At 33.3% G+C, this 27,292-nt stretch overlaps 1 protein-coding gene across 4 annotated transcripts in view; it reads right to left on the bottom strand.

The window, feature by feature from the left end:
- The window catches only part of LOC129256969 (protein kinase C delta type-like), a 34,392-nt gene extending 8,338 nt beyond the window's left edge, over window positions 1-26,054 (bottom strand). Inside the window, exons 1-12 of one of the 4 annotated variants that reach the window (XM_054895199.2) lie at window positions 25,875-26,048; window positions 18,184-18,383; window positions 16,853-16,922; window positions 15,418-15,453; window positions 12,790-12,985; window positions 12,418-12,452; window positions 11,559-11,644; window positions 9,768-9,897; window positions 9,167-9,264; window positions 8,319-8,333; window positions 1,975-2,060; window positions 1,152-1,275 (exon numbers count right to left, since the gene is read on the bottom strand). In XM_054895199.2, coding sequence (XP_054751174.1) covers window positions 1,152-1,275; window positions 1,975-2,060; window positions 8,319-8,333; window positions 9,167-9,264; window positions 9,768-9,897; window positions 11,559-11,644; window positions 12,418-12,452; window positions 12,790-12,985; window positions 15,418-15,453; window positions 16,853-16,922; window positions 18,184-18,383; window positions 25,875-25,992 — 1,194 coding nt within the window. In that variant the 5' untranslated portion in view covers window positions 25,993-26,048. Of the gene's footprint in view, window positions 1-1,151; window positions 1,276-1,974; window positions 2,061-8,318; window positions 8,334-9,166; window positions 9,265-9,767; window positions 9,898-11,558; window positions 11,645-12,417; window positions 12,453-12,789; window positions 12,986-15,417; window positions 15,454-16,852; window positions 16,923-18,183; window positions 18,384-25,874 lie in introns of all 4 variants that reach the window. The other 3 variants (XM_054895201.2, XM_054895202.2, XM_064097387.1) reach the window with 3 other exon arrangements.
- Window positions 26,055-27,292: the final 1,238 nt, after the last annotated feature.

Here is a 27,292-nt window from a genome sequence, read left to right as displayed (position 1 = left end):
TAGCCTTTGCTCTGCTAGTGTTAAGATAAAATAATTGTTTTAATAAGTAATTTGTCATGTATTAGCTCCAGATCAAATAGTAAAACTTCAGTAAATAATCAAAATACCATAACATTCCCTAATTTCATCCATTCATACAATAAGTGCATTTCCAAAAACATAATACAGCACAATAATACCTGAAATATCACTCATCTATTTGCAATATATGATTATATGTACAAGTAAATTTCATGTGATATGGACTTAACATAATTTCCATCTATAAAATCTGAAATCATAATCTTGGTTGAATTTTTGATGTTGACAACAGTATGGCAAAGGTTCATTGACCTTATTAAAATGACCTTTGAAAACCTTGATTATGTGAACTGCAACTCATTATCATTATCAGATTCTCAGTGATACTTCAATACACTTATGTCCAAGTTTCATGAAATAGATCCATCTACTTTTCAAAGTTATGACATTTAAGAAAACGTAACCTTAGTTAAAATTTTAATGTTGATGCTGCCGCAGTTGCTGCTGCTGCTGCCATTGCCACCATCGTAAAATTGGCGCCTAGGTCTCGCTTCTGCTATGCAGGCCAGACAAAAAAAGTGATAAATAATAGCCATTCAGAGACAGAGACACTTTCTAAAAAAGAGGTGGACTTGCATAATACCAAAGTAAAGCTAGAGCAAATATTTCAACATAAAATCTCCTTTCTTTTTTTATGATTTTTAAGGTCCAAGAAAGTGAAATGTTGTTTTATATACCTAGTATTATATTATATTTAATTACTTCCTCAATTCTATTTCTCCCTACAATTGAAAAAAACAGGAAATTCCTTCAACTTCCTTCGAAAATGCAAATTTCAATTTCCCTTTCCCTTCATGACAATATTCATTATTCACACCTGATCATTCACCAGTTGTATCAAGGCTTTCTTTTTTAACCACAAATCAACATGAGTAGTCAAGCATACAGCATATAGTTGAGAAGAAACCACTGTTCTAACAGCAAAAAAGGTTATGAAAGTATCTAATGAACAATAATTTACATTTTACCGCAGATAAAATGCAAATAGACCACATGTATGTTTGTTTTTCTGACAGAACTTTATCTTCTATTCAAGCTAATTCACAATGATATAATTAGAATGAACTTACCTTGCCAAAGCTGCCTTTTCCTAGTACTTTCTGAAGCATGAAGTCATCAATGCTGTATTTTGGTGGAGGTGCAGTTGGTCTTTCAGGGGGTCCATCTGTCGTCCACAGGGGTTCATATACAGCTCTAAAGGACAAACATTGTCAAATATTAATTTGTAAAATACAACTCCTTCTAATCACTAAAGCTCACATTAAAGACATTGGTTAACTCTTTGTCTGCCACAGACATGTTGATATGACTCCAAAATTCTGACCTGTGGGGTCCCAATCATCACCCATGTGTTATGTCTGTGATATGTAGTAAAAATGCATCCCTGGAAATAATTACCAATAGCGCTATAAAAAATGGAAAATGTACAACTATCCAAACACACACCATGACATTTTCATTCCATATACTATAAGTGTTACAATTATGTTATCAATGGCGGAGAAACTGAATAAATAATTCTATCGTCTCATGTATCTTGAAAGTGCCTGCACAAATTTGATTTAATTTTTCTTCCTGGGTTTGTTCTATCCATATGAACAATACTAACAATATACACAACACATATCATAATCATAGTTCACATTAAAAAAAAAATAATAAGACCTATGTAATGACCCACTAAGATGAATTCAGACAAGCATTTGGAAATAGATATGTGTATACCCCCATATACCCCAAAATACTCATCTCTCTGCTATTTATAATACAAAGGAAATCTACTGGAACAAAATGACATAAGGCTATATCCTTTCCGAAGTTGGGTCCAACTACATAGATGATGATAAGAAATATTTTAATGCTTTTAAAGAAATAAAGTCAAATTAAACTCACTCATCTAGATCATCGTCATCATCATCATGAAGATGAGCATATCCATGTTTACCATTACTTGCTCCGGGCGCAGTCCTCTTGTCTTTCTGTATTTATGATAGAAAATTAGAGTAGTGGTAGAGAATGACGTGAGATGGTATTTAAAATGTGCACATTGAAAGATGTTTTTGTTCTATTTTGTTTTTAAGAGTGACTAACCAACGAGAATACTTTTCATTCTACATATATATGTGTGAAAGAGAGAGAAAACCATGTCAAAACATGGGTAATACAGTATAACATTCATGACAAAACTATTTTTTCATCTCACATATATAGAAATACTGAAAATATGTCACAAATATTAGTTTTTATTCTAATGAGAACTGGAATAAAAGATTGTATCAATTACAAAATATTACATGGAAGGTCACCATTTGCCTCCTGTAACACCGGTAGTTCCTGCAAAATCCCTATCAGAATTACAGAAATCAATAGTCAACATGTTACATGCCCACCCTTTTTAAAATCTTTTATCTGAGATGACCAGCTGAAATTGAAAAGGAAATTTCATCTTTCTACATGGATGGAAGCGAATATGGACTTTTCATCTGCTGATTTTCCCTTTATTCTGATTTTTTCCTTAGGCCTGTTGTAAAAAAAAAATGCACCTGCAAGCATGTCTTTCAAGTCTCAGAAATGTATAATTCTGATGTAGAACTAATTATTTACACAAAAATAATTTAAACAAAAAGCAAGAGAACATCCCCTGTAAATACTGGTTCAATTCTGAAATCTAGCAAATAATTCATGAGGTATTTGATATACAGTACCAGATATCAACTAACTGCAGCTCACAGGATATCTTAAACTACTTTAAAATTAATTTAAACAAAAAGCAAGAGAACATCCCCTGTAAATACTGGTTCAATTCTGAAATCTAGCAAATAATTCATGAGGTATTTGATATACAGTACCAGATATCAACTAACTGCAGCTCACAGGATATCTTAAACTACTTTAAAATTAATGCCATCGCATAATCTCCCAGATAAAAGGCATCTCCTTATACCAACTGATATTACTAACATTACTCAGTCTATAAAATTTCTGATATATTTTGCTTTACAGATTTGATAAGCTTGAGCATTGATGTATTACACAAGATGATAAAAGCAAAGAGCATTTCATATTACATGTAGGTAGTTACTTTTCTGATTAGCATCATGCATACGAAGTGCTTGGTAATACATTGATTTCTAATTTGTTTAATAGATCAACAGAAACAATAAGGACTATATATGGAAACTAGTAAAAAGAATATAAAGAAGAGTGCTGGTAGAAGAAATTTGAGAATCCCATTTAAAATTCTCTATAATTTTTGCAAGTGACTTGGGGTTATGTGAATTGGAACATGACTTTGAAACAAGATTTTATGGAGGAGAATATTCATGACATTTTCTACAAATCATGTTCCTGGCTCTCTAAGACCACTCCATTGTGAATCTTATTCTCTGAAGCTTGTCAGGAAAAATTCAAACAGGAATACTATTTCATATTGTGATATTATATAAACTGTATCTGTCTCAGATCACAATAATTTCAGGATGAAATTAAAAATACATTTTCTAGATAAAATCAATTATGAATGTTAGAATCACAATGTTGTGCCTTTTAATAAAGCCCTGTTTCCACATCTGCTTATTGTATTGCTTACTTTAAATGTAGACATAAATGCATCGGTTTAAACCTTGTTTCCAGCCAGAAAATGCAATTTTAAATGCATTTCTTTTAAGTATATACATCCATACATGAACTACTATAAAGGGATCTCATTATGCACATATCTTTAATAATCAATGTATTCAAGTACAATGAAGTACCGGTAGTGGTTTTAAAAGATGATTATATAATAAACATGTGGGATAAGTGGCTTGGGAATACTGAACTAATTGAAGTTTTGAAAGGATGATACCATTTTAATCAGAGATCACAATGTATTTAGTTTCCAATACAATAACAAGTGAAAACAAAAGTATCCACAATATTTAATGGCAAGAATCAATACAATATGGTTGAAATTGAAAGAATTAGTTGAAATGATATGAAAGAAAACTCTCTGAAGTGCCTGCATGATCTACAGATAAAGTGGTTCAAGATACAATTCCTAACTTCCTAAGAAAATATTCCCACATGAAAATATCCCACAATGTAATAGCAAAAAAAAAACTGTAAGAGAAATTCAGTTGATATGAGCAGATGCTGCTTAAAATGTTTTACTAAATGAAAGTCATGAAATGCTCTGTTTATTTCTTAATGGATGAATTAACTTAGAGGACTATAGACTACCTATGACACGGCAGTAAACTTGAGGTATACATTTGCGCATGAATATTCTACGTTCAGATTCACACATGTACAATTTTGTCATAGTTCATAGACATAAAAATAAATTTTCTCCACTCTTAGCAGAGCAAATAAATAATAAATGCAGTTTTGGATGTGACCAATTTAACGTGTCAACCACGTACGATGTTACAATAAATTGAAAAGGCTCATTTTCATAGTGGAAAAATATTCCTGCAATATGCATAATGGGATCATGGGGATATCAAGAATTTCCTAGAAACCTGTTAAGTATTTTTACAATAATATATCAACAGATAAATTATGATCAATTATAAAATGGAACAGAAATGAAGGAAGTGATAGCCTTCCATTTGAAATGTACAGATAAATCTTATCAGCAGTAAACATAGCCTGAAGGAACAAAGTTCATACAGCAAGTAGCTACATGTACATTGCTTACGTACAGTGTCTATTAAAGGACAGGGAATATCCCAATCATTTCCTCTGTTATAAAGTGATGTGCATATTGGTCAAGATTGAAATCTATGGTTTCATCAATATCCTGCTTGTAAGGAAAAACATACCAACAACCAATTACCCTGGTGACTGATGGATATATATGTAATACAAAGTGACCGTATGCAAACTTTATACTTTGTTAAATATAACAGGGTATACTGTATTCTGGTATCTTTCTTAGGAAAAAGGGGGAAAGGGAAATAAGGAGGAACAAATAAAAATGTTTCTAGAATCAAAGAGATATGTACATTCTCAACAACAAGAAATGTATATAAAGTTAAATGTAAACTTCCTTAAACTATACACAACTTTGTATAATCTTTTAACCAACTTTCTTAAATACTATACTGGAATAAAATACAGCTTTAATTGAAAGCTGAGTGGATGTAGGATCTATTAGTGATAATAGAGAATTGCAGTATCTGCATAGAATTAAAATTAATTCTAAATGTTCACCTTTAGAAAACAATGCAAAATAAAGGAATTGATAAATGTTTCAAAGCAAGTAACTATCCACCCCTTTTTTACAGGTTGGAGGTGGGAACAGTACTAAATTATAAATGTTTATGCTGAAATTTGCAAAAAAATCCATGCATTTTATTAAAATGAAGAAATAAACTTGGCATACAATACATGCTCTGAACATAATTAATGCATGGCAATAGCATTTCATGATCATTTTATCTGTGTTCCATTCTATTTAAATCTACTCATTTATTGAAAACATCTGTATAGAATCAAAGGAATATTCACCCTCTATCAAGAAAAATCATAAAAATTTAAATATTTGCCCCCCTTTCTTAAATTAATGATGTTAAAATTTTCTTCATTTTTTGATAAATCAATGAAAACATGTAGATGTAAATGAACGGCTAAAAAAAATCATAATCACACTAAAAGTATTCTGATATATAATTTTCTTATCATTACTTGTCAAAACATGGCTCAATTTGGGAAACAAATGGCATTTTCAGTATTTTATGAAAATATAAACAACTATAAACAAGAATTATTTGAGGAATTGAAGAATTATATGAATATTTACATTGAAATTGGAAACAATACTAACAATTACTCCCAAAAAATATATCAATTTATGAATATCAATATAAAGCATATTCTTGTCTCTAGCTCTTTAGTGTATGTACATGCAATGATCTTGTTTTAAGATGGAACTGTATGAAATAATATAATATTGCAATGATGCATAAAGCTCTATCAGGCATGATTTCTAACATTTTCACAGAGCAATCAACAGCATCTCTGAAGCCCTTTTCTTTCTCTTTAAAAAAACATTGAATTGAAACTTGAACTATCAAAGGCAGTAATAATATATACAAAAAAATAATTACTAGTTGCTGTAAATCTTTATATCATCTTTAATGGCAGTGTACAATGCATATAAACTGCTAGCATGAACACAAAACATTAACTGCATAGATACCTTCATTGTTCCTGTCATAAGCATTAATAACTACAATACAATCATGTTATGGTTTTGTTTTGCTTGAAACTTGAAACAGAAAAATAGTCATTTAATAATCTCTTCTTGATACTGTTTGATTAGGAAAACTTCAACCCCCTGTGGTTTGTTAAAAATGAATAAGTATTTAGAAAGAATACCCCCTAAGGCACAGAAAATAGGATAAGTGTCCCTAAGCCTGGGACGTATTATGTATATATATAATTATATTAACATGAAACACAATAAAGGCAAAAAGTACATATGACCAGTGATATCCTATATTCTAAATGAATGAATGGTTATAAAACTGCTCATTATTTTTTTTTTGCAGATGGTTTTCAGAGTGTAGAGGACATCTCAACCTACATTTTAAACATTACTTTCATCAAATGCAACTGGTTCAAGTGCTTTCAGTCACATTTCTTTTTCAATATCTTTTCCTTTGTGTCTATAGTTTTCCTGCATAAATGTATTCTTGTGCCATTAAATGTAATGATAGAAACTAATGAATTAAAGGAAGATATCAGACCGGGGGGGGGGGGGGGGGGGGGGTGCTTCACAAAGATTTAGGCATGACTTAGAGTTAGAGTCTCACTTAAATGTGGACGCATACATGATATGCAACGCGCAATCTTATTGATCGAAAGGCAGTAGTATGCATGCTTTTTTAATTATCTGACCAATGCGGTCATGCCTTTTATACTGCACGCATCTAGACATTTGAGAGTGACTCTAAGTCATACTTAAATCTTTGTGAAACACCCCCCCCCCCATGTTAATCAAATTAAGACCAAATTAATTCAAGTTTAGACCAAGAAGCCAGAAAAATCAGTAAATCAATCCATATAATATCCCATTCTATATTAAGGAGTACAAATGCATATATCTCCGTGCATGTGGTTAATAACATAAATTTAGTTAAAGAGAGAAATATCATTTGTTTCAGTATTTGTTCTTGACATCTTAGAATTAATGAAGATAAGAACTTGTTAACTTGAATTTACCTCTGAATATTGTATTGCTATTATTACTATAAGAAATATGACTGACCTCAGCTACATATATTTTTGACAGTGTCATTGGATCTCAGTTCCATATCATTTTAATGACTTCAAACTATTTTTTAATCCAACCAATATTGCCATGAAAAAAAATATTATGTTTTCTTTTTCCCCCTTTTCCATCCTCATTTCTTATTTTAAGATTTCAAACTCTCAATTTTCAACCTTGAAGAAAAAAAAGCCAGTTGTGGTAACAATCTCAAATGATTAACCAATTGTTTGTATAGTACGAATAAAAATATGTGCCAAATAGTTCAGGAAGAAAATGTGTAATTGCAGAGAAAAAAATCAAAATAAGCAATGCACTCTAGCCAGATGTTTTTTAACAGTGATAATACATTGTCCCACATATGTTTACCATGATGATGATCTTCAGAATGATTATATTTCAGCTATGATATCACAAAGAAAGTTAGGTTTATGTAACAGATCAAGATCTACAATGATATGGTGACAATTAACATTGATTTTAATGACTTTCTCATGAAATAATTGTTTGCAACAGCTACATTCTTTGAGCTTTAAAGGCTTTAAGGATTATCTTGAAACACCTGCAGAGATCGATAATGGCAAAAACAAATTTCAAAGCAATACAAAACCATATGATATATTGTCTTTAGATGCACTTATGTAATGGTTTATAGAATAAAATGGATCCAACTGAAATTGAAACCTAAACCGCAAAGAAAATTTAATGTCTTCTTGAAAACCCTTTTAAAAAATGGGTGAAAAAAATTAATTGGCAATTAATACTATCATGTTACAGTACTTAATGGAAGTGCACTTTTTTCTCTAATTGAAAGCTGATGCTAAATCTGCAGATATGAGCCTCAATTGATGAGCTATAGATGAAATCAGATTTGAAGTAAAATGATCTGTAGCAGTTTAGTGATCTATTTGCAGTAAAAAGACTACAATGTGCATTATAGCTTGTGAGAGTGAGTAGAGTACTCAATGATTCATTGCCTTACCATAGACTTTGTAATCTAAGAAACCAAAGAGACAAGAAAATCAAAATCGTATGATGGAAAAAAAAGATGAAACAACCATAAAATCTAAAGAATAGTTGTAAATAATCCCCATTCCACATCTATTCTCTCAGTCATCAAAGCATTTGATTACAAGATACTTTGCTTTTTGAAGTTACTGGACAGATTTTAGCCATTCCACCAAAGTCCCACACTTATCATGTAAACTAGTAGGAATATCATCTCCTCCTTTGCCAAATAATGAAAAAGTTTTTTTTTTCCATTTAGTATTGATATATGCGAGCATCTGCCCCATGTGTTAAACAATACAAAATCACATTTTACAGTGGTTCATGAAGACTAAAAATACTTTTCTCACAGCAACATAATATATGAAAGAACGTGTCCAATAATATATTGGGTGCAAAGATTATTTTTTTTCTTCAAATTTCTGAGGAAAAGAAATTTGATAGGACATAATATCACATGACATACACATGGGGCAGATCCTCAAATATGACACAATTAACAATCCAGGGGGTGTTTCACAGAGTTAAGTGTGACTTAAAGTCGTACTTAAATTCTCTATTGTGTGCGGTATAAAAGGCATCACTGTATTGGTCAAATCATGCTCACAGCATACTACTGCATATTAATCAATAAGATCATGTGAGCATCGGCATTTAAGCATGACTCTTAAAAGTCATACTTAACTCTTTGTGAAACACTCCCAGAGCTATGTTTTTCTTTGATTAATTTTGCCAAACCTTAATTTATGTTTCAAACAAACGTGACATAGGTGTGAATTTCCCCTGTAACAAGAAGAGAAGAATTCAGTGTGAATAACTCACCTCAATACTGGAGAGAGCCTCAGAAAGAAGTCTTTGGTTAACTCCACACAGGTTAGGGACATTGTTCTTGCACTTGTGATGAACATTTACATTACACACTGTATGCAAAAAGAGAACATTTAATTACCAATATGTGTGATGCTCTGGGTATTGAAGTCCTGCCTTCTGTAAGACAATGTATTTCAAATGAATCAGCTCAGCCATTTTGCATTAACTTTGTTTTATATAAATGGTTTAACTAGTATCCAAATGTGATCCCAAATGTTGAACAGATGTTTTATTGAATCCCTAACAGTATATATTTCTTGCATTGACATTCATAATACTTATTTTTATATGAATGAAAGAGGAAAGAATAATACTTTTGTTTACAATTAAGCACAAGACTACTTTTCTTTGGTTTACTGAATTCCTTAAAATAGTTTCAAATTTGGTTAACCTAGGATTTACATTTTTGTACAGTAAACATTTTTTGGTCAATAATTGTTTCATCCTTAAATGTTGGATTCATCTCCATTTAAAGTGTTATCATTTCATCTAGATTGCTTCCTACCCTTGACTTACCCACCCTTACTCTGTTGCCTAGCAACAGTATACGAACCTTCACACTTAACGCCTTGTCTGAATAGACCATACAGCATAGTACCACAATGGTCACAGAATGTAGGACTCTTGTAGTTGTTGACCTTAAACCTATGAGGCATATTAATGTTGAACCTCTCTTTCAATTTCTATCAAAGCAAAAGGAAGGGGAAAAGAGATGAGTGTTATAACATGATAGGGTGTATAAACAATGAATAAAGTACATGTTAAACAAATATGACATTTTTAAGAATTGAATATGTGAGGTCTTCAGTGTCACTGTAGTACTTTAATCAAGAAGTTTTAATGTGTTATAATTGATGCATGTTACAATGAAAAGCGAAACATACTTATGGATTCATCAAACTTATATACATGTATATATTTGGACATGATGATACATACATGCAAGATTTTGCATAAGGTGAAAGATGCTCTATTCAACGAGGTGTTAGCCGATGTGAATTGATTGTCTCTTTCTTTCACCAAATGCTAAATGTTGCACCATCGCACACATAAGAATATTCACTATTTGTATTGTACAACACCTTGGAAGTTAGCGAAAATATGAACAATAATCAATTTTTTTCTCTGTTAATCTGTGAAAATAAGAAAGAAAATTTTGAAAGCAAGAGAAAAATCCCCCAAACACGCATCTGATCTGCAGCAGCAATATGCATTTAGCCAGTAAGCCCTGTGCGTATTGCACAGGCAATACTAAGCGCATGCAATACGTTGAATTATAATTTTTATAGTGACATCACCTTTTCCTGACCCGTGCAATGGTATACAAATTATGAATGTTTATGAGTGCAATGGACAGAATACTTCATGAGGTGAAAGATGAAATGATCCATTCAACGAGGCGTAGCCGAGTTGAATGGATCATTATTTCATCTTCGTTTTCCAATTTCATTTTATCTTACTATTGTTATTCTTTTTCTACTTCATCATTTTCTGGTAACTTGATGCCTTTCGATATATTTTGTGTAAAACAATCTATGTAATAAATATGTATTCCGTTTCCACATTTGTCCGCTCAAAGTAACAACTTATATTTTCTCCCAATGGGAGCCTAATTTTCTACAAGCTCTGCTTTTTATTTAGGCTCCACACTTTTTTTATATTTGTAGTGTACCTTATGTTTAAATACTTATAGTAGATATTATATATATCATGTTATTTGTTTTAAAAGTGGAATCAATAAATGAATGAATGATCTTTCACCGAATGAAGTATTCTGTCCATTGCACGAATGAAAAAAACATTTATTATTTGGTTTATATGACACCTGAATTTTTTTTTTTTTTTAATATGAAATTCATGAATTTCGATGCAAAACATGCTCATGCAGTGCGAGTTCGGTCTGTTGATTGTTACGTCATTACAACCAGCGCATTGCTGGTGCCTGCAGCTGCAGTCTCGTTGCGCGAGTGCAATGGACAAAATCGTATGGATCCAAAATTGCACGATGAATGGATCTAAAATTGCACGGTTGATGACGTCATTGTAAAATGGGCTGAATGATCGATATCAAACAACCAATCAAATCACAAGGATCTATCTAGGTGTCATATAATACATTATAGATGGTACATTTTGGACGGTACGTGTGCAATGGTATGAATGTTTGACATCCAGCCTCCCATTTGCTTGCATACAACAAGCTATGTAGGCATTGTACAACATTTGCTATTTCATACTCAATGTTTAATGCTCACATGTAATTCTCTCGTTATCTAATATTTGATGGCAAATCCTAATAAAGTATAGATAATTTTAACTTATCTGAAATTTACAAAATTTGTACCTTTGTCTCCATTGTATCGACTCCTGTGCCAGGGCATTTACCAAGTACTTGATTAAAGCACCTTTTATGAACAGACAACTCGCATTCTATAGAATACACAAACAAAAAAAGGTTTGAAAAATACTAAAGTACTCAGCAAATCATGAGAAACAAAATTACATCAAAGAATGGTACATTGTAAATGGCAGGTGAATACTACAAACTTATAACCTGAATTGATTTTGTAATATCTAAATAGAGACATCATTGCTCTTACAATATTGCTGCATAATGTATCTAAGCTACCACAAGAAAATTTTCTAAATCACAAAAGTTCAATACAATGTAAATTACAATATTGATAAGTTTAAGCAAATTTGAATTGATTCATGCTACTAATACTCCCTTCCTCCTAAATACATTTGCTGATTTTTTTTATTTCATTTATTTATTCATTCACTTATTTATTTATTTCAATTATTTATTATTTTTTGGTAGGGGGTTACATTTAGGTAATAAGATGGTAAAATTCTGTAACAATATTTCACTTTGAAAGTGTAAAAATATCATAAGTAATTAAGTAGCAATTTCTATTGAGCATGTGGGAGGATCATCCACTTCAAATGTGCTTTAATAACATTTTCATAAGATTTTGAAAATGAAACCACTGTGTGAGCCAAAAATAACACAAATTAACTGTATGTGGGTAGAAATAGTTCCCCTTTAATCTCATCTACTGATTTCAATTGAAATAATGAGGGGTTAATTATCCCTGACTGCCTCAAAATAGACCAGAAAAAAAATATATATAAAGGTTGAATGTGCATCACTGTTTAGCATAATGATGTACTTTAATACAATACATTCTATAGTACTTTACCCATGCATCGATATCCTTGTGTACCAACCAGGCCCCTGCAAGTTGACAATGATATAAAAAAAAAAGAATGACAGCATTTACAAACTGAATCCAGATGGAAACAAAAAGTAACTTTTGACATTATGACTAAACAAATTAAAAAGGAAAGTATTAATCAGAGCTCTGTACTTTATCATCTACTTCACTTCTTTTTACTCTTTGCATTTTTCATAGGTCCTCTTTAATCAGTGTCATGATGAAATCAACACATTGAAAGATTACATTGAATTTTAAATCATACATTTTTAAAGATATATATGTCTTCACAGGATTGAGGGTCTTGACAATTGAATAAATTGAATGGTATGATATAATGGAATCTAATGAACATACCAAATAAATTCATTGCAGTAGCTGCAGTATGCTGGAGTGCGGAAGTAGTGTGGGGTGAACTTATGACCCCGATGCTCATGAATTTTGGCCTTTCTGATGGCTACACGGCGCTTGGTCAGCAATCCTGTGGTGTCATCTTTCTTATCCATATCTGAATTCTGGTGTGAAACAGTGTTTCTTACACTGTTCATAGGATCTGGAATTAAAAGTGAAAAATTTAGAGTATTAAATGATTCCCCTTAATCATTGCTTTAAAAATCTGTCAAATAGAATTAAAGATGATGAGATGACATGATGCTGAATCCATTGTTCCTCTCCATAAAATCATCTTCAACAGAATAATAGATGCAAATGAAACAAAGATATGAAGAACATAATGATGCAAAATAGTGCTATCACAATTTACTTACATGTAACAATGGGTTGAAATGGAAATGGTGCACTGTCATTAGGCATGTAAAATCATCCTCTCCACAAAATTTACATGATCTGACTCATCAGTAATGAGTGATACCAAGTAGAGTAAAATTTACAGCATGATTTACAACATAATGAAATAATGCTGGTCATTTATCTTTCTGTGAAAAATAGCATTTCTGTTTATAATCAATAATGAATGAAATAAGTGACAATCAGAAATGCATTCTTCTTCTCATTTGCTTAAAACTACATTTGATGCTCATTACAACAGACCTGATGGCAATTCACATGCAGACTTAGAGATGGGTTTACCATTAAATACACAATGAATCAATAGTTAGGTATGGTGATGGTTCTTGTGATATGACTGACCCACTGGCTACGATATGGAAACATGGTAGTCCCTGTATTCATCCAATGGAAAATAGTTGAAGGATTAAAAGTGAAGAGAACCAAACCAGAGGGTTGTCATTAGAGCAGAATTATATTTCACATGACCCTAAGGGAGTGTGAAGCGGTTCTGATCATACATGTACCTCAGGAAAGATTCACACAGAATAAATGGGGAGGTATATTTTCAAATCACTTAAATGAACAATATGCTGTGTATGCCATACATATGTATAGACTGCAAAAACAAGGCATTTTTTCATCCAAGGTTACATTATACAATAGATGCAGAGACATCCATTCATATCCATTCACCCATTAACTATTCTTTGAGAAATTTCTTAGTTTCCTATCCTGGTATTGCACATTTTCCCTTAAAAATGCACCTTGAATAATGGCAACCAACTGAACTTACTGCTGTACAAATCCATACATAAATATTTTCTCTTTTGTAATGAACATTTTTTTTAAATAAAAATCCCCTTGGCAATGACCAATTTAACTAAATTATTTGCATTTAACAGGTGGAACACCTCTGACAGTCTCGCCTGCAATCCACAATTCAGGACAGCAGCAGTGCTGACTTTGAAAACAACTAAGACGAATAATTTTTCATTTCACAAAAAATGACATTGATTTGATAAAAATATTTATTTTGTTTTCCTCAGATCGACCTTTTACCTTGATCATGTGCCCTGAATCTCAAGCAAGATGATCAGTGACTCTTCATCACCAATAATGTATGTCCAACTTCCATGAAATATATTCATTTACTTTCAGTTACGACATCTGACATTTCAAAAACTTAATACCACAACATGGTCTTTGAATTACCCCTATTACCTTTGACCAAGGTCATGTGACCCCAAACTCATACAAGATGATCAGTGATACTTGATTAATCTTATGTCTAAGTTTCATGAAATAGGTCCATATCCACACTCCATGGATAATATTCTGAATCCTGGCTTAACTGAGGAGCCAAAAACGTTGTATACTTGTGTTTACATTGGAACAAAAACTCCCCAAAGAATTTGCCTCTAAATTCACGAGTAAACTGTAAGATGATCTCACAGATACTGTTGAATTCAAGATTATTTGAAGCATTATTCAATTAGATTCAGATTTATATTGTTTTGCTTCGTACACTAGACACAGATTATGATATGAGTTTAAGTTAAACCAAAGTTACAAATATTCACCCAAATGGTAATAACAGTTTTCCAATAATGTTAGCTATCTTTATATCCATATTCATTATGTTTGACATGGATATTTATCTGTTGTGTATGTGTATAAATGCAAACAAGCATGAATATGCCTGTTTACCAAGTGATCAAATCTATGCATGTTCCTATCATGGCCACCTTGTAACAATGTAATATAAGTAATACAATACAAAATTTGAATCTAGTACTGGTTCTTGCTATGAAAAGGAAACATCTAGCAGGCTTTCAGGTTGTCAAGAATAAGATTTTTTTTTTGTTAAAAAACAAATCTGCATCAAATTTGAATACTGTAGTAAACAGGTTTATTATTAATAGATTGATGAGTTAATACAGAGACTAGAACTTCTTAAAAAGATAAGGGTGAGACAATGTATAAATGAAAGAAAGAAATCATTAATAATACATGGATGGCTGAAGATCCCCTTTCTGACACAACAACAACAAATAGAAAACAAAATGGACAATCCACTGGCCACTTTTGGCCAATAAAACTGAAATAAATCATGATAGATTTGTTTTGGGTATGAAATGTAATAATATATGATTGAATATAGAAGTAAATTTGAATACAAATGTTTGGAAGCATTACCTGGTGATGATGCCTCTGGTAATGACATGGGTCTTCCTGTGAAGTTTGCAGTGAAGTGAGGCAATATGTAATAGGTGAAGTTGCAAGGGTTTGGGGTTTTCATTGTTTTACAGGAAGGGAAGGGGGAATGGCAAAAGCTAGACAGTAGGCCTATATGTATATGATTTAAATCAGTTGACTGCACCAAAATCTTCCACCTTTATGATGACACTGACCACTTAACACATCCTTACACCAACAACATTATCAATTGAGGACATATCTTATCATTTGATGGTCACATCATCCCCATCGTCATTTATCCTATGTCATATTCCTGACCCTGGAATAAAAGAATGGTGATAATCATAAATCTGCCTTTAATGATGAATGAATTGTCATCTGATGTATGGTTAAATCTTTCTGCAATCCTACAAAACAAGGCAAAAGCAATTTTGTGTCTCGCCCACTTATGAAAATAACCAGAAATATCGTGATTTGCGAGGGCACGCAACAGAATTGTATCGAAACTTCATTGTGAAATGACTTGGATGGAATAACACTTGTCATAAGAGCCTTTAATGTTGACCTGAAAATGACCTTTGACCTTACCATGTGACCTCCGACTGCAGCATAACATGCAGGTCGCCTAAGTACATCTACCAACCAAGTTTTGTTGAAAAGTGACTTACGGTTGCGGAGTTAGGTGTCATAAGAGTCTTGCATGTAAACTTTAACATTGACCTGAAAATGACCTTTGACGTAACCATGTGACCTCCGACTGCAGCATCACATGCAGGTCCCCAAGTCCATCTACCATCCAAGTTTGGTTGAAAAGTGGCTTACAGTTGCGGAGTTAGGTGTCATAAGAGAGTCTTGCATGTAAACTTTAACGTTGACCCTGAAAATGACCTTTGACCTTACCATGTGACCTCCGACTGCAGCATAACATGCAGGTCCCTCAAGTCCATCTACCATCCAAGTTTGGTTGAAAAGTGACTTACAGTTACGGAGTTAAGTGTCATAAGAGAGTCTTGCATGTAAACTTTAACGTTGACCTGCATGTAAACTTTAACGTTGACCTGAAAATGACCTTTGACCTTACCATGTGACCTCCAACTGCAGCATAACATGCAGGTCCCCCAAGTCCATCTACCATCCAAGTTTGGTTGAAAAGCGACTTACGGTTGTGGAGTTATGTGTCATTAGGTTTGTGACGGACGGACGACAGACGACGGACGACATTTGGATCCCTAAGTCTCGCCTTCACCTCTGGTGGGCGAGACAAAAATGGATTTAATGATACTTTGTGCAAATGCAAAAACATTTTAAAATGCAGTGCAGAATAACAGGGTTTTATTACAGAAATATCCAATAATTGTAACCAATACTAAGCAAACAAAACAAATTTATCATGAATATAAGACTATTTCCAAAATAATTTCCTAAATCTCACCTCCACCTCCTCCTTCTTCTGGGAAACAACGAAGCTGAACTTGCAGTCGACCGCAGGGCTTGAGATCCAGCTACAAAATAATCAAAGATGAAGATAAGCTTTGTATGCAATCTATGATCATGTATAATGACTTGCTATGAGAACTTCAAAACCTGAATGAAAACTTACTAGTAAGTTGTAATGGGTATGCACACAATACCTTAATTACCTAATGAGTTGCTACATGTATTTATAGTATGATAAATTATAAGGCTATTCAGAAAATTTCAATTGACTGAAACTATAATGTACATGTACATGTAGTATCATTCTCGATTTTCTGCAATGGAATGTGCTATCCTTTTTTTATCAATACCTTGATTTAAATGTACGGTATACATTTTCATAAAAGATTAAGAAATATGAAAGTTGCATACACAAGTACATGTACAGGTATAGAAAATGATAAGGGAGACAATTTTGATATTTTCCTCCTAATCCTCAATTCTAATGTTATACAACAGCAATTTAAAATTTATGAAGACCCTTTTCTGAAGAGTATTTTCTGATTTAAAAGTTTATCCATGATTAGTTTCAATACATTGTATTCAGAATAATTCTGATTCTAACTTCGAACAGCACCAGATAGTATCCCTTATAAAATTATGCATGCATTTAGAATATGGAGGGGGAAAAATGGAAAATCATCTAAAATGTACCCTTTCATACACAATCAAACACGGTTTGTATTGCCTGTAGAGGTTGATAAGTAGGTAAGTCATCAAAAAGTGGGCTCTCTAATAAACATTAAAATGTATTTTTCATTGCCAAAAAAAGTTTTGCAAATTAAATTATCTCAAATGGGTCCCTCTTGTACAAAGTAAATTTTCATTTTTTTTTTGCTTAGTAAATTTCACTTTATTAATTTAGATGATACACTTAGCCTGGAGTACCTCTTTAGTATGCTTCTTCCTTCAAGTAGATTTTCAGACAGCAGGCTGAAAAAATGTCTTTATATGACTTTACACAAACAAATATTCAACATTGGTTACCGTATTAATGAATTACAGGAATGAAACACTAATATTCTATTGCATCGAAACAAGACGTAATGGCACAAGACATTCATTAAATTATTTAAAGTATTTTATTGTGGTATTAATGTCTGTTACATGTGTTCTCCATAGGCCTACCTACATGTATACCCCTAATAATTTTCAGCCTTGAGTACCCCTTCAATGTCCTCTTTATTCTACTTATAGTTGGAATAGGCCTTTGGAAAATGACAGTAGCATTGATGTACATCACATTGCTAATTACTGATAATTAAGAGGATGATAGTTTATACTAACCCATTTTGTTTCAATCTTTCCTTCCATACCACACATAGCAGCCAGTGCGTTAACATTGAAGTTTGCCTCAGCCAGATAGGTCTCTGGTCTGTTATAAACAATGATCTGGATAACACGGCCATCGTATAAATGAGAATCGAAACACTTATTCCACTCAACGAAGGCTGTCTTCCTCTTCTGCCTCAACTGTGTTTGTCCATCTGGTAGATAAAGAGGGAGGATGAAGAGACGATGAAGTTACATGAAAATTAAAAGCACTAAATTAAAAGCACTAAACATAAGGGACGTGAGATCAAAATCCTTCACACCTAACATAAATCAAACCATCTCATAAATCTTGTACAGTGTCTTCAAAATTGCTGGTTTCTTTTGTTCTTTGCAGTACTGCATTGATCATGCAACAAATATTTTATCTTATCCAATCATCAAATTTGTAAGTGAACACCTCCCCCCCTTAAAAAAAGAAAAAAACAACAAACGAATTGCTTACTACCAACAGCACACCCATACTGCACTTGCTAGCTTGATCTACATTTACCACACTTGACACAGTTAAGGGAAATGGGACCCTGGCAAGAATTTATTCTTCAATGGCTATTAAAAGCTCCTTATTAGCAGCTACATGTATGCTAAAGCTGGCACAATAATTTTGAAGTGCCAGTATTGTCATATTGGACAGACATAAGCACTCTAAGAACCAAATATTATCTTTAACAAAGCAGAGCATGTTCCAGGCATGTTTACTTCCTTAATTTTCCACTAGTTCTTTACTTCCTTCATTTCCCCCTTGTTTATATAGGCCTACTATCCTTATCTTTGCATTTGTACATGAAGTCCAAGTTCATATAAAAGAATCCGTGATTATCTATTTGTGAATTTACTATAAAATCAAATCATCCACTTAGGGGAATTCTTCTAATTGATGATGGGAGAAGATTCTAACTTCAATTAATTTGCTAAATGTGAAAGAAATCTGATTTGACTATTAAAAAGCAACATGAATATTCCATCTCTGCCTGAAACCCGGGAATAGAGAATTCATCAAATCCATGATCAAATGTATCAGGGTTAACACTTGATTAGTTTTCTCTCGAAAAACCTTCAAATCTGCTTGAGGGAATGATGGATGCATAGATTGTGCCGACTTTGAAGTATCTCTTTCCGAATTCACAACATTATAGTCAGAGAATGAATAATGGATGAATCTCTGTCTCAACTAGTCCATCATTGCTGGCTTTTCAATCTTATTTTAAGCCAAGAGAATGTGTGTTGACTTTTAACATTTAGATTCCCAAAACATAGTATAGTATATACTGCTAGGTCTGCTAGGTCCATGATACCTATATACACAATTCTTTTCAGAAATGATACTTCATTAATTGTGACCTCAAATCCAACATTTACTGGAATTTAGAATATCAAACAACAATTTCTAATACTTACATGTGTATCTGTGAAATGCAAATAAATCTCTTTTCAACTTATTGTATTAAAATAAAAGATAATTGAGTGAACATTCATGACAATACATCATGTACAAGTTTCATTTTTTAAAATACATTAGGAAATTAACAGATGTACTGAGAGCAAGTTTTATGAATTGAAATCAGGCACGCTTTTTGCATGCATGCTTTTTAATGACAAATATCAATGCTACAATGTTATTTATATCCTACATAAATTAAATCCTGTATGCTGATTGGTTTAAATAGCATCATGTGACCAAACATATTCTCACTATTTTTGCGATGATGTCGAAAATGAAACGCCCACCTAAGAAAATGTGCTATTCCTGGACGTCAATGATGGAATAGTCGACTATTCCATCATTGACGTCACAGATCATGATGGCGCAAGCACTAATACGCGTTCCACGCACTGAGCGCGTAGCTACATGTAAGTGCTTCAGGAAAAGAAGGTCAGTCAGCGCAGCTGGTTTGATTCAGATTTTTAAAAAAGGATGAACTAAGAGTACAAGAACTAGATTATCAAGATCTATTGCTCTAACTTATTAAAGTAGGATATAAAACAAATATACCAGGCCTTTATTTCAAAAGTATAGAGGGAATTATTCATCCTCGGTTGTACTGGCATAATCACTATTTTTCCCTCGGGGCTTCGCCCCTCGGGAAACATAGTAATGCCAGTCCAACCTCGGATGAATAGTTCCCGCTATACTTACTCAAAGCCTAGTATATTTGTATAATGTATACTACATGAACATCAGCTATTTGAATTAATAGTAATCTTAAAGGGATGGTCCGGGCTGAAAATATTTATATCTTAATACATAGAGTAGAATTCACTGAGCAAAATGCCGAAAATTTCATCAAAATCGGATAACAAATAATAAAGTTATTGAAGTTTAAAGTTTAGCAATATTTTGTGAAAACAGTTGTCATGAATATTCATTAGGTTGGCTGCTGATGTCATATCTCCACTTTCCGTTTTCTTATGTTATTACATAAAATCATATTTTTTTTCATTATTTTACACTTGTGTGAATAATAAGTCTCCCTTATAATGAAATAAGTTGCAGCAATAAATATCTAATGCACTAAATCAGATGTCAATCGAATTTTTATAGTTCTTGGAGGAAAAAAATTGAATAAACCTATTTTCATATAATAAAATTATACCCAAATCCGATTTCCCAGATTGGAGTACCACCTCTTCAAAGTTAGGCTTCTTCAGGTTCGAAGTCTCTGAATGGAGATCGCCATTGTTGCGGGGTTCGTTCAAAATTGTGACGTCAGCGACGAACAACTGCTCTCGGTACTAACTTCCATGTGCAGCTATACACGGGCTGAAACCAGCCCCAAGTTTGCATAATATAGATACTTTTTTTACAAGAATTAAATACAATATAAAATATACACTTAAAACAATTGAAAATATTATTAAAAAGCTAGTGAAATCATTTTATGGTTTAAAAACACAAATTGATGAGTTCTGATGAAAATGTTTACACATTTATTTACGATATCCAAATTGGCAAATTTGACAAAGCTAAATTTGTACGTACAGACAGTACAGCCGTCCCCGGCCGCCGGCCCCTGAACCGAGTGATCGTGTTATGTTGGAAGTTTGGTTGTCTATCCCGTTTGAATATCGTGAAATTGTTAATTGTGCTATATTTCAATATATCTAACGTGCGTACGGTCCTGGAGATTAGTATAAATAGAGTACGTCATCAGATAATTTTCGTCACTTGATAAAGAGTTGCAGCGGCACTCGAAAGCTCGTGAACTTGTAAGCTAGTGAACACTTTTTGCGAGAGTGATCACGAATTTCCTAGAAAGCCAGTGAACACTTTTTGCGAGAGTGATCACGAATTTCCTTGTTGACCATAGTAGATTGCGAGACAAATGAATACCCTCTAGCGATTATTTCAATCCGCAATAATGAACCTATTTAGTATATCTAACGTTGTTTATTATTTGTTACCGTCGATTTCAAGTAAAACTAAACTTATCGTGGACGTTTGTATTGAAATAGAACTTAGAAGGCCCGAGAGCCTAAGACTTCGAGCCCCAATACTCGGCCGAAGAAATCGGTAAAATGCTCGCTACGAACAAAATCATTCCTCATGAATTTGGAGGAAGGCTTGTTGTATTTCTCCACCTTTAGTGCAGCCACACATTTTTTAGAGATTTCTGGCCTCTTCTGCCGATCAGGAATTCGGTAAAAGCTGCATTTTGTGTCCCTTTCTGACCGATTTCGGCAGCCATACGCCTGGCAGTATACCATCCTGATCCGCTTTGGCCCATGTATTTTACGCTAGCAATCACAGGCGAGCGCCGGGGTCGGACACCGAGTTGTTCGTCGCTGACGTCACAACCCCCCACAAAGATATAGGGAGTATGAGCAAAATGGCGATCTCCACGGGTCTTTCGAATATCAAAATATTGATAACTTTGACTTGGCATATCATGGGAAATAGGAAACCGTTCTGCCTCATTTTAATTTTATTGTAATTAGTGAAATGTAATCAATTTATGACCAGATAATAAATCTATCCTTTCACTTTCCTTTAAATCTTATAAGTATCCAAGAACTGAAGCATTAATACTACATGTTCATTAAGATAAAGCATGGCCTAAAGCCCCCTTTAAAAGGATGCAAAACAGATCAAGGATCTCATTCCTTGGAGATCCATGGTGCCAAATTGATATTTCCCCAGAATTGCCAAAGTGAATACAGATTTAACTGGTTTATACAGAACACAAAAATGTAAGGAAAAGTGTGGTGTCTATGGATATTTAGCAATAGGGATACACATGGGAGTACGAATGTTACTGGATCCTTACACAACCTTTATGGTGGCTTACAATCTCTATTAAAGATACTTGTATGTCTAGGGCATTGGCCAAGTAAAATTTGGGAGCTTACAATCTCTATTAAAGATACTTGTATCTCTAGGGCATTGGCCAAGTAAAATTTGGGAGCTTACAATCTCTATTAAAGATACTTGTATCTCTAGGGCATTGGCCAAGTAAAATTTGGTGGCTTACAATCTCTATTAAAGATACTTGTATCTCTAGGGCATTGGCCAAGTAAAATTTGGGAGCTTACAATCTCTATTAAAGATACTTGTATCTCTAGAGCATTGGCCAAGTAAAATTTGGGAGCTTACAATCTCTATTAAAGATACTTGTATCTCTAGGGCATTGGCCAAGTAAAATTTGGTGGCTTACAATCTCTATTAAAGATACTTGTATGTCTAGGGCATTGGCCAAGTAAAATTTGGGAGCTTACAATCTCTATTAAAGATACTTGTATCTCTAGGGCATTGGCCAAGTAAAATTTGGTGGCTTACAATCTCTATTAAAGATACTTGTATCTCTAGGGCATTGGCCAAGTAAAATTTGGTGGCTTACAATCTCTATTAAAGATACTTGTATCTCTAGAGCATTGGCCAAGTAAAATTTGGTGGCTTACAATCTATATTAAAGATACTTGTATCTCTAGGGCATTGGCCAAGTAAAATTTGGTGGCTTACAATCTCTATTAAAGATACTTGTATCTCTTGGGCATTGGCCAAGTAAAATTTGGTGGCTTACAATCTCTATTAAAGATACTTGTATCTCTTGAGCATTGGCCAAGTAAAATTTGGTGGCTTACAATCTCTATTAAAGATACTTGTATCTCTTGGGCATTGGCCAAGTAAAATTTGGTGGCTTACAATCTCTATTAAAGATACTTGTATCTCTAGGGCATTGGCCAAGTAAAATTTGGTGGCTTACAATCTCTATTAAAGATACTTGTATCTCTAGAGCATTGGCCAAGTAAAATTTGGGAGCTTACAATCTCTATTAAAGATACTTGTATCTCTAGAGCATTGGCCAAGTAAAATTTGGTGGCTTACAATCTCTATTAAAGATACTTGTATCTCTTGAGCATTGGCCAAGTAAAATTTGGTGGCTTACAATCTCTATTAAAGATACTTGTATGTCTAGGGCATTGGCCAAGTAAAATTTGGTGGCTTACAATCTATATTAAAGATACTTGTATGTCTAGGGCATTGGCCAAGTAAAATTTGGTGGCTTACAATCTATATTAAAGATACTTGTATCTCTAGGGCATTGGCCAAGTAAAATTTGGTGGCTTACAATCTCTATTAAAGATACTTGTATCTCTAGGGCATTGGCCAAGTAAAATTTGGTGGCTTACAATCTATATTAAAGATACTTGTATCTCTAGGGCATTGGCCAAGTAAAATTTGGTGGCTTACAATCTCTATTAAAGATACTTGTATCTCTTGGGCATTGGCCAAGTAAAATTTGGTGGCTTACAATCTCTATTAAAGATACTTGTATCTCTTGAGCATTGGCCAAGTAAAATTTGGTGGCTTACAATCTCTATTAAAGATACTTGTATCTCTTGGGCATTGGCCAAGTAAAATTTGGTGGCTTACAATCTCTATTAAAGATACTTGTATGTCTAGGGCATTGGCCAAGTAAAATTTGGTGGCTTACAATCTATATTAAAGATACTTGTATGTCTAGGGCATTGGCCAAGTAAAATTTGGTGGCTTACAATCTATATTAAAGATACTTGTATCTCTAGGGCATTGGCCAAGTAAAATTTGGTGGCTTACAATCTCTATTAAAGATACTTGTATCTCTAGGGCATTGGCCAAGTAAAATTTGGTGGCTTACAATCTATATTAAAGATACTTGTATCTCTAGGGCATTGGCCAAGTAAAATTTGGTGGCTTACAATCTATATTAAAGATACTTGTATCTCTAGAGCATTGGCCAAGTAAAATTTGGTGGCTTACAATCTATATTAAAGATACTTGTATCTCTAGGGCATTGGCCAAGTAAAATTTGGTGGCTTACTATCTCTATTAAAGATACTTGTATCTCTAGAACATTGGCCAAGTAAAATTTGGTGGCTTACTATCTCTATTAAAGATACTTGTATCTCTAGGGCATTGGCCAAGTAAAATTTGGGAGCTACAAGTATCTTTAATAGCGATTGTAAGCCACCAAATTTTACTTGGCCAATGCCCTAGACATACAAGTATCTTTATTAAAGGTCAAGTCCACCTCAGAAAAAGGTTGATAATTAGGACCTCCTTGCCTGAACCACAAAATGTTAAAATAATGGAATTCCACGTGTTCAGGGAGGAATGAAACTTCATTTCACATGACAATGACGAGAAAATCAAAATATTTCATATTTCATATAATAAAATACAAAAGAAATAGTGAGTGAGTGATGTCATCAGTTCCCTCATTTGCATACCGACCAAGATGTGTATATAACTGTCTTGTGAAATGAAGCGAAACTTTAAAATGTCATAACTTTCTTATTTTACATTTTTTAGCGTTATGCTTCTTGGATTTTTCTCTTTTTATTCAAATCAAGTTTTTGTTGGGGTGGACTTGTCCTTTAAATAGAGATTGCAAGCCACCAAATTTTACTTGGCCAATGTTCTAGAGATACAAGTATCTTTAATAGAGATAGTAAGCCACCAAATTTTACTTGGCCAATGCCCTAGACATACAAGTATCTTTAATAGAGATTGTAAGCCACCAAATCTTACTTGGCCAATGCTCTAGAGATACAAGTATCTTTAATAGAGATAGTAAGCCACCAAATTTTACTTGGCCAATGCCCTAGAGATACAAGTATCTTTAATAGAGATTGTAAGCTCCCAAATTTTACTTGGCCAATGCCCAAGAGATACAAGTATCTTTAATAGAGATTGTAAGCCACCAAATTTTACTTGGCCAATGCTCAAGAGATACAAGTATCTTTAATAGAGTAAAATTTGGTGGCTTACAATCTATATTAAAGATATTTGTATCTCTAGGGCATTGGCAAAGTAAAATTTGGTGGCTTACAATCTCTATTAAAGATACTTGGATCTCTAGGGCATTGGCCAAGTAAAATTTGGTGGCTTACAATCTATATTAAAGATATTTGTATCTCTAGGGCATTGGCCAAGTAAAATTTGGTGGCTTACAATCTCTATTAAAGATACTTGTATCTCTTGAGCATTGGCCAAGTAAGATTTGGTGTTGACGCTGCCGCCGCCGCCGTCAGAATAGAAACAACTGGGATCATTTTTACATTAATTCTAACATGCAAATGAAAGAATTTGTTTTTATTACACATGTACATTTTCACTGAATACTTTATATGCCCATGAAAACACACCTTGCAAACGTAAAACTTACTTGCATCTTTGACCGATTCCTTGACATTGACAGCCACAAAGGGATCAAAGAGGACCGAACCTGGCAGTTCAATATCCTTACTGTCAACCTGTAACACCCGCACACGTAAAAACACCATGACAGATACCTTGATCAGTCCCACCTACTGGTATCAATAGTCTTCAAATACCTGCAAAATATGCAATATAGTAAAGGCATAAGATGTTAAGATGTGTACTCATGCATTTACATGTTAGGATGGCTTAGAATGGAAAGTGCTTTATGTAAATCCCAGCAATGCTCATAAGTTAATTTTCTGAAGAAATTACTGTCAATCAAATTTCCAGCTTTTCACTTATTTACCATTTACAGCAAATTCTAAAATGGAAAGCTTGTGTTCATTTTCTATATGACACTTTTGAAACCAAAAATAATTGCCTAGCTCTGCTCTTAAGCCTGCCTGGATTTGATTTAATATTTCAATCCATCGTGATTTTGTCTGTCTATACCATTGTTAACAATAATATTACTCAATTGCCTTATGGGTTTTAAGTGAAGAGCCTACTATTAAAACTCATTTCCAATATTGATGCTTCATTAGATGGACAAGTAAATGATTGATACACCAGTCGTACCTCTTGTATATGAATATCCATAAAATATTTTTAATATAATCACAATCTGTGCAATACAACAACAAAATGGTTGAACAGCCCATTGTGCATTTAAGGAGAAATCAATAGATCTGTGTTTCATTGTAATTTAAGCTGGATCATCCTGCTATTACCTATTCATCAAAACCATATTGTGGGATATAACTTTACTATATACGTGTACATGTAGGCAAAGCTGATACAGTATTGTGCAAACATGCACCCATGAGTAAACACGGGTAGCAAATATACATTGGGATTTCTTTCAAATAATAACTTTCAAGTATATAGATGAAAGCATTGTAAGCACAACTGACAGAACATTAGTAGTATTTTGTTACTAGCAAAAGAGAAGAATGAGAGGAAATAAAAGACTAAAACTGCAATCGTTTCAGAACGATGTGCATGCATTGACGCCTGTGATTTAATAGAGGGCAAGAAACAGAAGGATATAGAGAGAAAACTCTAGATGATATACATTCTCAAAATATTAGAGGGCACTATTTCTTAAAAGAATGGTCACTGATGCGTTAAACACAGTTGGATTATGTGAAATGATACAATTGGCAAACCCTGAAAATATGAGACCAAAATGATTGAAAACAAAAAAGTTATGGCCATTTTTAACTTCTTTAGTTTGCAAAAAGAGGGCGCTATTTCTAAATGTAATGGTCACTGATGCGTAAAAAAGCACATGGATCGTGAAGGATGATATTATTAGCCAGCCCTGAAAATATAAGACCAAAATAAATAAAATAATCAAAGTTATTGTCATTTAACTATTTG

Source organism: Lytechinus pictus, chromosome 3 (genome assembly GCF_037042905.1).
Source record: "Lytechinus pictus isolate F3 Inbred chromosome 3, Lp3.0, whole genome shotgun sequence".
In the NCBI taxonomy this organism is placed as follows: Eukaryota; Metazoa; Echinodermata; class Echinoidea; order Temnopleuroida; family Toxopneustidae; genus Lytechinus; species Lytechinus pictus.
This window is presented reverse-complemented; position numbering and strand designations above follow the sequence as displayed.